Consider the following 11,137-nt stretch of genomic DNA (forward strand, 5'->3'; position numbering starts at 1 on the left):
AATTTAAAATTACTAGAATAAACAATTTTAGTTTTAGTTGATGTAAAAAGAATTGATTTTCATTCATTCAAAATTTGAAATCCCTATTTTTCATATCTAGACGACTAGACCTTTCATTAAATCAGTTAACGGACGTCACTTGTTTTTTTTTTTTTTTTTAAAGAACGGATGTCACTTGTTAATAAGACCCAAAATAATTATTTAAAATTTTGTAGGAATGAAATTCAAAAAGAATTTATCAACACCGAATTCTAAATATACTCATTTTACAATTTACACAGCCCCCCCCAAAAAAAAGAATGTAAAATGTAACTATACTCTTGTCCTTTTAGACTTTTATTTCTAATATGGAGGGTTGTTCAATTAGTTCTTTTAGAATAAATAAAAATTTGATTTAATATTAATGCAATTGAAATGAGATGAACAAAATGTAGCCAAATAAAACTAAATAACAAATAAATTTCCCCTTAAACAAACAGGCTTCTTAAATTGAATGAAATTTCACCAGGAATCGTATATTCAATGGGTGAAACTTAGATTGTACTAGTATATTCATCAAAAGGAAACGGGTCAACAATACAAGGGCCCTGACAAAGTCCTATAAAAGATAACAAAACCGATACATATATGTTGAAACCTTTCCTAAGGCTCTTGGTGCTGTGCCACCCACTAGCAAGGAAATCCCAGTATACAGTAAAAAGGTATATCTTGGATCTCAATAATGTGAACAGAAAAGAAACTTCATCACCCCAATCAATGTTTGCATATTAACATTGAAATCCGCCAGACAAGTAATACTTCTAAAAGTCTCACCGATGGCTAAAAGAGTGCATTGCACCATGCTTCAAATAGAGTATACCACCATCAATCCATACTTGGATTTATATGCTTTAAAAATTAACTTATTTAAGTTTTATATACCCTCATAGCATGTCCATCTACCATTTAACGCATGCACTTTATTACAACAACGACGGAATGTACAGTGCAACTTCTTTCTCTGGTATCCCTGAAATTTTGATTAAAATAAATAAACTAACCATTGTTAGCAAACACAGTTTACAATAAAACACACAAAAAAAGTTTACAATTACAACTTGGACAAGAAATCGATTGTTCCAAAGTAAAATGTAAGGGTTCGGGGGAAAAATCCAACACCACAACTTGATGTTGTAGGAAAGAGAGAACACTAAAAAATTGCCTGAAATAGTGCTCTGATACTTGCACCCTTTCTTATGTTACTAATTACTAGTCAACAATAAAAAATTGAACCCCACTTAACACTAATCTTACATAAAAATATAAAAGCTAAGACAATCCACAAGCAGTATTCAAATCAAATAAATCATTTAAACACTGCAGCCTTTGTGGCCTTTGTGTGCTATGTAATAATTATAAATTTAACTACAAATAAGAGTCTCTGTTGCGGAGTCAAGACACAGGAATTCATGATTGGGTTTCTTATTTTGTTTGTGTCTTATCTGTTGCTACCTTTCCTTTTACTCTGACAACACCCCAAAACCCTACACAAGTGTTTGTACAAACTACAAAGACTGATAGGATTATTGTAGACAAGACATTGGCAAAGATGGCTACTACAACCAAAAGCAGGATGACTATGATGGAAAAGGATGGACATAACTTGAATTGCAGCACCTAAGCTCAGTTTTGGGCTATGGGCCAAGCCCAAATCGGTAGAGAGAATGACTAGGATGTTGAAAAAGGAAACTATTTTCTATACACAATGGAAGCACTCAATCCCAACTCACTAATGAAAGGGAATGCGGTAATGAAAAAGGAGAATAGTGTCTATCCTAAAAGAAGCACATGCTTCAAAGGGAACCGAGCCTTTAAGATCATATTACTATACATTTGGTTTGGCCACTATAGAAGACAAGAAGTAGAGGGTCACTTCAGCAATGAATGAATGTTACTTCTGGAGATTTGGTCGGGAAATAATGCAATGCTCGTGATCCTTTCTTGAGTTAAAAGTACCAGGCCCAATTTATTAAAGAGGGAGGCAAAACTTTTGGGGTTGAAGTCATGGTGACCTGTAAGGAGAAAACCACTTCACTTGGCTAAGGCTCAATAGCATGGGTGAGGTTGGAGATGGTTCAATGACAACCATCACTTAGTCATCGGGACTCTCATACCAAGTCAAGAACACAAGAAACAACAATCCCAAAAAGAAAACTGGTTTTATATTCTCTGACAAAATGGCAACAGAACGAAGTAAGAACGAAAGAAAGGGCCTATAGTTTTCAGGGAAATGTAACTCCTTTCTGTGGTGGGCCATGGGATCAAGTATTGCTTATGGACAAACAATCTCAATGATAATGCAAAAATAATGTGTATATATGCATACATGATAGAAAATGATTGAAAGCAATAAATAATACCGGGTATCAACTTCAGATAGTAGACAAATTTAAAGAAAAATCTCAAATCAAGACCAACAAAACTTACATTTCAGAAAAATTTGGGGTGATCAAGTGCATATGGTTTACTGAAAAAGCACCAATTGCAGACTTGCAATATAAAAATAACTTTTGACATTGAAGCTTGTCATTTTAAGCAAGTATCCTGCAGAGATAACACGCAGGAAGCAATTAAAACTAGGGATATCAGAGAAAAACAGAGGCACTAGGCTTAACAACAATTCTATTCAAACAATTATGCTTAGATGTAAAAAAAAAAAAAAAAGCATGCATCAGGGCTAGATATTTGGGAATAAAAAATGAGGTAGAAAAACAAGGTTAACTTATATGTGAAACTCGTTTGGGAATCAGTCCCCCAAAAAATAAAAAATAAAAACTTAAACTTTAATGCCTATAAGGGTGCATATTGGAACTAAAACATAGCAGCAGGGACCAATGTTTACTAATAAGGGTGTATGGGGATTAATATCTAAGCTTCTTCATACATGAACTGATTCCTAAATGAGTGTAACCTATTGGGACCAAAGTTGAACCAAAAAACAAAGAAAGACCAATTAAAGAAAGATGAAAACAAATTTTTCTTTGCACTTCTGTAAGAAATATTCATTTGATGGCAGTATCTATGGTTGGAAAGTAAAGATAATTAGAACTAAACCCTGCATAATCATTCACCAATTTTAGACAATCATTTGATTTTCTCTTTCTTTGATCACTTAAGGCCAAAGTTCATAAGCTTTTAATGTCCATCATTCCCATTTTCTCGAAGGCCCCAAAATTGCTTAAAATGGCCCTAAAGAAGTGGTGCTTCCTTCTACCTAGTGTGATTATCCTTTACTAAATAGCAACCAAATACTAGTTCTAGTTGATTCCTTTCTTCACCTGTTCCATTCCATATCATATGTCTAGATGTAAAAGGAGAAAGTTGGTTATAAGGCACATATGTACTCTCACATTCAAAATCAAAAGGCTACATGGAAGCACACTAAACACATTCATTTCTTCAACCCCAACCCAGAATAAAATCTAAAATTGAACATGTTTATGCAAAGATAATATGAGCAGACTACTATTACTAAATGTGATGTGGCTTCTAAATACCCATAAAACCAATCACCATTCATGGGAGCATCAACATTGTTCCGTTATCACCCCTTTTGTTTAACATAGTTGCAGAAGGTTTGAGTGGCCTAATGACCAAAGCAATTGAGGGGGGATTTTACAAGGGATTCTTGGTGGGCACAAAGAAGGTGGAGGTTAGTCTACTTCAGTATGCAGATGACACGATATTTTTGGGAGAAGCAACTTTAGCGAACGTAAGAACAATCAAAGCAATACTTCGAGCATTCGAGATGGCATCGGGGTTAAAGATAAATTTCGCCAAGAGTAGTTGTGGGGCCTTTGGGGTGTCTGAGCAGTGGACTTATGATGCATCCAGTTATCTCAACTGTGGGCTGATGTCTTTTCCTTTCACATACCTTGGTATACCCATTGGTGCTAATCCTAGAAGATGTCAGACTTGGGAACCCTTAATCACGAAGTGTGAGAGAAAACTAGCGAGATGGAAACAGACACACTTGTCTTTCGGGGGGAGAGTGATTCTCATAAATTCCGTGCTAACATCTATTCCAATTTACATTTTATCTTTTTTCAGGGTCCCGAGGCAGGTGGTTAGCAAGCTAACCAGATTACAAAGGAATTTCTTATGGGGTGGTGCAGCAGATCAAAATAAAATTCCGTGGATCAAGTGGGAAAAGGTTTGTATGCCTAAGGAGCTAGGTGGGTTGGGAGTCAAGGATATTATCTCGTTCAACACATCATTATTAGGAAAGTGGAAATGGGAGATGTTTCAGAATCAGGAGGAGACTTGGTCTAGAGTCCTTGAATCGAAGTACGGAGGATGGAGGAGTCTTGATGGAGCTTCGAGGGTCAGCACTGAATCATTATGGTGGAGGGATCTAAAGATAGTCAATCAAAGTCTGAATCAAGGTCACCAGCTGAACAGGTTGATATTGTGGAGGGTAGGATGTGGGGACAAGTTTAAGTTTTGGGAGGATAGGTGGATAGGAGGAGATAAAAGCTTGGCTAGGAAATATCCTAGTTGTACACCATATCAGCTCAACAACATCAGTTCATTCATCAAATAGGTGCTGTGAAAGAAGGTGGGTGGGAGTGGCATTTTAAGTGGAGGAGACTTTTGTTTGATAGCGAGATAGGTATGGCGGTAGCTTTCCTCCAACAGCTGGAAGGGTTCACAATCAGGTCGGAAATAAATGATCATTGGAAGTGGGCGGCAAAGCCTAGTGGTTGTTATTCGACTAAGAGTGCATACAAGGCAATTCATCATGTCACAGTGGAAGATGGACAGGATGGAAAGTTCAAGGAGCTATGGAAGCTTAGGGTCCCATTGAAAGTGGCTATCTTCGCGTGGAGGCTGATTCAAGACAAATTGCCAACTAAAGTTAATCTGAAAAAGAAGCGGGTTGAGTTACAAGAGTAGGCCACTTGTGTCCTTTCTGCAGATTAGTGGAAGAGACTGTAGGCCACTTATTCTTCCACTGCAGTAAAATTAGTCCCCTATGGTGGGAGTCACAGTCATGGGTAAATATGATGGGCATTTTCCCTTATAATCCGGATCAGCATTTTATTCAGCATATTTGTGGAGCTTCTGCAGGGTTGCAGGGAAAAAGATGGCAGTGGTGGTGGTTTGCTCTCACTTACTCGATTTGGAAGCATAGGAACAGCATTATTTTCTCCAATGCTGTTTTTAATGACCAGAAATTAATGGAAGATGCAGTGTTCATGTTATGGTCATGGCTCAGATGTTTGGAAAAAAATTTCTCTTTACATTTCAATCAATGGTCCTCAAATCTCAAAGATGTCTTTCTTAGGACAGCAACTTAGGAATAGAATTTGCTCCAGGTCTTTTTTGAGTAGTTTGGGCTATTTTAGCTACTGTATCTTGTTTTGTCCCGAACTACCTGTAAATTGGCTCTAAATTTGTATTATCTAGTACCTCTGGTACTCATCTATAATATAATATATTATTTTTGCTGAGCAAAAAAAAAATGGGAGCATCAAACTTGGGTAAATACCATAAAAGTTTGGCTCAGCTTATCAACAATAGAACAAATGGTGATGCTTCCCAAAGAACTATCATAACTGAGACTTCAAAGATATAAATTAATAAAAAAAAAAAATTAAGCACCAAATACGAAAGTAAAATCATGTATCCAGAACATCCAGAATCACATTGCCATGTTTGGATAAGCTTCTCCATTGCACTTATAGAAGAAGAAAATAAGAAGGAATAATGAAATAAGCTTCCACCATAAGCTAAGTCAATGAGAGAAGCTTATTTCATTATTCCTTCTTATTTTATTTTTCATAAGTGTTAATGGAGAAGCTTCTTCAAACAGGGCCTAAGTAAATTTGTTGGTTTAAGAACAGGGAGTTCCTTAGATGAACATAAGATTCTTCAAACCAAAGCACCATAATGAAGAAAAGGATACAAAAGAAATATTATTATTATACATTAATCCATATACAAAAGTTGCCCACAATTTAGGTAAAAGGAAACACAAGTTTGAAACTTACTGGAACATACAAACAAAAGCATTCATCTTAAATGCATGTTAGAAAGGAAATCTGACAACCTGAAAGCATCAATTTTTAGGTTAGTGAAATGAACAAGAAAAAAGAGTGAAGGAAAGGTTAAGGCCAGAGATAATGAGAAGGCAAAGGGCAACCTGATGTCTTTTGCAATTACAGTATCACCCTCTGCAGCCCCTAGATGTCGCAAAACTACCTGCTCCAGACGGCCATCTTGAAATGCATGCTGTGAATAAAGATGGAAGAAAGCAATCTTCAGTCAATTTTGCTAATAGATAATCCTCACTTTTAAAACAGTTCAAAGGCCAAAACCACTATCTAGACATCATAATTCAACACAAGGTAGGGGAATAGAAACTGTATGCCTGCAAATACTAATAAACTTAGGTACCAGAAAGGAAGAAACAAGTTGCAGACATTGTTTTCAATGCTGCAATGCTAATTTATAGAAAATTCAAGTCATTAGGACAACTGAAATTGGCTTATAGCAAACCAAATTTAGTACACACTTTAGACTCTAGTATGAAAAAATAATTTACTAATGCAATGAATTCTAAGAGTGTATAAGAAAACATCTATATGCCTCGAGAAAAGATAATTATAAGTGCGTAGCCGAAAAAGAGAAAAATGGCCCAGGCAGGGAGAGGGAAAGTTACAGTAGAACTAGTTATTATATTCATAGAATTACCTTGTAGAAACAACTAGTTCCAAAAGGGCAGTTTCCTTCCCCAAAGTCAAAGTGCTTGCAATCAATTGACCTACAAATGGATTAAACAGAATATCAGAAAAAGAGATAGTCATTCACTATTTCACTCAGCTGAGCCTTTTTTTTTTCCTTGTGAAATATATGCTATATGGCTTGGCATCAGCTGTGCTGGTCAATATAGAGAAGGGGGAAAGGAAATGGATCATCCCTCATCAACTAAGCAGCATATAATGGTGACCCAAAGTTACAACTCTCCGCGCTTTAGTTGTGATTAAATCATGGATTAATTGGATAGGAAAAACAAAAGAAGTTATAAGATTTTGTAAGTGATCAAGAAATTACTTGAGCTTTGCCTTGTAGTTGTTAATGATTTCTTGTTTTTCTTCAGTTGTTGAGTACCAAATGACACTTGGAATGACAAAGTACGACAGCTTACGACAAATAGGACATGCCCTCAATGTGCTATTAACATCCATCCCCAATGTTGGGTTACTACTACGCCAATTCCTAATACAGGATATGCAGAATGGATGATCACATTCTGATAGCAGCCCAAACTTACATTCAGCTGCTGTAGGCTTTGACAGAACATGCTCCAGGCAAACACTGCATTCAATTTCTTGACTTTGTTTCAATGCCTCAAGATGCTTACGCTTATTTTCGCAAGTCTTCATATGTTCTTCTCTTTCCTCAGGTCGGAAAGGATGCAAGCAATGTTTTCCACAGGTGGGACATAGATCCCCATGAATATGAGGGCATTTTTCGCCTCGTGGACAGTTTCCAGCTCCAGCAAATGAACAAATTGAAAGCTCAGAAGGTGAAGTGATTATTGATTGACCAACATTGTCTTCCCATAAAGGTTCATGATACCCAAATTCTTGATTCCAAACCAGTTCTCGATTCCAAGCCGGTTCACTAGGAAGAAGGTAAGGACTACTGGAAAGAGAAAACTCTGCCCCTGTAGCAACACCATTTGATGCAGCTCTAGTATTTCCAAAAGCAACAGTATCTGAAACCAGGGTCTGGGGTTCGATTACTGAAGAAGATGGAGCAGAAGATTGCTCTCGAGAAGCTTTGACATGATCATATCTGCAGCGACTACCATAAGCACAGACTCCTTTCTGATAAAATGTGCATACCTGTCATAATGAGAAGAACAAGAAAAAATTATCAGAGAAACGTAAATATCTATCAATTAGTAGGGTCTGCAGCAAAGAAGAGTTTGCATCACAAACATTATTTGGAGGATCTTTCCAGTCATGAGAAAATTCACAATGCTCCCCTTTCAGACAAGCTCCATGAGCAAAGAACTTGCAAAGAAACCTACATGATTTCGGAAGATAAGAAATTACAAAAATTAAAATAATCTTCAAGTTGCATAAGAAATTAGAGAACAAATTAACAGAGAAAGAAAAGGTCCACACAACACTTGTCCTAAGTATCAAAAACCAAGGTCCCCAATTAAAACCTTTTATCCATATTTCCACAAACCAAAACAAATGGATCAATTCAAATGATTTCATAGTTATATCACGTCAAGTGTCAAGTACAATCCACAAACAAGATATCAATGCCAAATTTCGCTCTTCTACCTACTACAGAATTCAACATTGTTATAACCTCCAGGAATGGTTTATTGCCTGTCATGACCATAGAAGTCTCTGGGAAGAATGATACGTTAAAAATCATAACCTGATTGAGTTTCCACTAACAAAAGCTATCTAAATCAAATAAAGATTTTCCAAATTCGATAACAAAAGGGGCAAAAAAAAGGTAGTAACTTTCAACCCTTTTTCTTTTGAATTCTGCTCAATGAATGTCACACCCCAGATGGAAAACAAAAACAATCTTTTCTCGGTTCAAAGAAAGCCGGATTATAAGAACAATAAATAACAGAAACATATAAATAAAAAAGTCAATAATCAACAGAAATTGGAGAAACTGCAGAACACAAGACAGAAAACCTACATCAAGAAAATGTTAATAATCCAATACAAAACACAAGATGATCAACCTCACCTCTTAGACATGGGCGGTTATTGAAAAAAAGAAAGAAATATCCTTTAATTAGGAGAGAGCCGCGAGGACCAAAACCCTAAACCTCCAAAGGGATTATTGGTTGAAGAAAGAGGTGAACAAAAAAAGTGGGGGCAGCCAAAAAAGTGAAGGAGGTAACACGTGGGGTTTTGCAGCCACTCAAATTGAGAAAAGATTGAGAGAGCTTGAGAGAAACGGTGATATTTGGGGGCAATGAGACAAAAAATAATGGAAATATTACGAAATATGGAAATTGGATTTGGATGGTGGTAAAAAATATAGGAAAGAAACTGTGTGAGAACACAATGTTACATTACAGCTTCGTGTCCAAAAAGTCTTGTCCGGTTCATGACTTTCTGTATCACGTGTACGTGGGTTTTGCTTTGTCATGTCATCACGTGTCCTCAATCCGTTGGTTGAATCTGAATTCACTTCATACGTGAGTGGATAGAGAGATTAGGGTTAGCCAAATTCAATGGAAATGCCTCAATTTTTACATATATATTGAAGTTGGAGAAGATTTGGGTTTGTTTTTTACATTTTACATGATGCATTCCTGGAGACAAACGAAAACGAAAATTTTTAAACATGTCTGAAAAAATAGAAACTTAAACAACAACAAAAAGTAGAAACTGATTGTCAGTTTTTATTTTTTTGGGTTTAATGTGTTCTCTCATTGTATAACCATAGAAAATAATTTATTCAACTTTGGTATATGGCCATTAATTGGATCGGATATCTCATCCATCGGTAGAAGTTGTTTGTTCAATCCAGTCGAAAATCTGACTGCAAAAGCAACATGTGTACCAAACTAAACATGCATAGAAAGGCAAAGGTCTATACTGTAATATCGATTTGTTTTTTAATATGTCTATCATCATTACACTTACACTTGCACTCTATTCAATTAACTAAACTAAATTTCCTTGTTAAACAACATACATTTGTAATTCTTGCTTTGAACTCATTGAAAAGAAGAAACAAATAAAATAACTAATTTCTTCTTTGAGAAAATATATTTTTTTAATTACAAAATTCATATAGTATGTTTAGATTTAGCCAAAAGAAAATATTATTTTTATAGGAAAAACAAATTTATCAATAAAAAAATAAGCAATAAAAGCACCACGATTGCTGTAAAGGTGTACGAAAAGATCAATGAGCAAATAGATAAACATCTTGCTCCAATAGAAAGTAACGCATGAAAAGCCGAATATCTATTTTCTATTAGAACCCATTACAAAGTTTCAAGAACTTGTACCTTACTTTTGTATCCACCTCAGAATAAAACACCAAAACCTTCTCAAACTATATTTGATGAATTGAACAAACGACCCTCACAAACTATATCAGAACAAAACATAACACAGACTTGACTTCATTATAAAGACCTCATTCAATCCATCCTTCACTCTACGAGCTTCAACTGAACAAAACAAATTAACTGTAAACAAAAACACTGATCCCTATTAACCTTATGTAATGTATCCTGTAAACATAATAAAATTTGTGTTTGAAAAAGATATTGTTGACTGGTTTCACAATTCATGACATGTGATCTTAAAAAGCTACAGTACCAATTTCTGTCATTAATTCCCCATGCCCACCAGATGTTTGAAATATTAAACTCCAAATATTCTTGCAGCAACCACACCAGACCCATACTGAAGGATATTAGTATAACCTGTGCACCTTGTTTTGTTTGCCTACTACTCCAAAAGCTATTCATTTCGTGCTTTTTATTACACTGACAATTCAGTTTAAGAATATTTGTTAGTATATAATTTTTGTTCAAAAATAAAGAACTGTTAAGATCAAATGAATGAGAGCAATCCTGCATACCAATTGTGCATATCAGATAAAAAGAGATGTCCCTAATAACATGACTTAAACCATTTCCCAGCTTCATTTTCCAAAAATATCTCCAAATACTTACAAGACCCTCATCCATGACTTTGGTAATGTATTTTTTTATAGACAAAAATGTTATTATTACTAAACTCAGCATGTTTTCATACCAAAAAATGGGTACAATGAATGTAGAATCTGACTCAAATATATTATAATGAAAACATGTGAGTGAGATCATATAACATGCCAATGCCACCAACTCCTACAGCTTATATTCAAATAAAAATTCTACCACTACACCATTCAGTAGCTATCAATGTTGTCAATAGAAGATTGCGGAAAATTGCAGAAAGCTGAAAATCAGCTATAGAATATAGCAGATAACATTGCTGTCAAACAGCGGAAGCTGCATTGCGGTTGAAATAGAATATATATAACAATTAAATATGTATAAACCAGCATGCTATATGCAAATCAAAATAAGCTGGACAAAACA

General features: G+C 35.4%; 1 protein-coding gene across 3 annotated transcripts; it reads right to left on the bottom strand.

Annotated features, from left to right (window-relative positions):
- Positions 1-518: 518 nt before the first annotated feature.
- Positions 519-9,390, bottom strand: LOC100817071 (putative RING-type E3 ubiquitin transferase C3H69). 3 transcript variants are annotated; one of them, XM_006585288.4, is made up of 7 exons: positions 8,773-9,390; positions 7,989-8,076; positions 7,096-7,892; positions 6,736-6,805; positions 6,185-6,273; positions 2,467-2,583; positions 519-1,009 (listed from the first exon to the last, which is right to left on the bottom strand). In XM_006585288.4, exons 1-6 carry the CDS (start codon positions 8,781-8,783, stop codon positions 2,571-2,573), a joined length of 1,068 nt encoding a protein of 355 aa, XP_006585351.1. In that variant the 5' UTR covers positions 8,784-9,390; the 3' UTR covers positions 519-1,009; positions 2,467-2,570. The 3 variants fall into 3 exon arrangements, with proteins under 3 accessions (XP_006585351.1, XP_003531437.1, XP_040874132.1); XM_003531389.5 differs by lacking the exon at positions 2,467-2,583 and adding an exon at positions 6,033-6,091; XM_041018198.1 differs by lacking the exon at positions 519-1,009 and adding an exon at positions 6,033-6,091 and having other exon boundaries at positions 2,553-2,583.
- Positions 9,391-11,137: the final 1,747 nt, after the last annotated feature.

The sequence above is a fragment of the Glycine max genome, chromosome 8 (genome assembly GCF_000004515.6).
Source record: "Glycine max cultivar Williams 82 chromosome 8, Glycine_max_v4.0, whole genome shotgun sequence".
Classification (NCBI taxonomy): domain Eukaryota; kingdom Viridiplantae; phylum Streptophyta; class Magnoliopsida; order Fabales; family Fabaceae; genus Glycine; species Glycine max.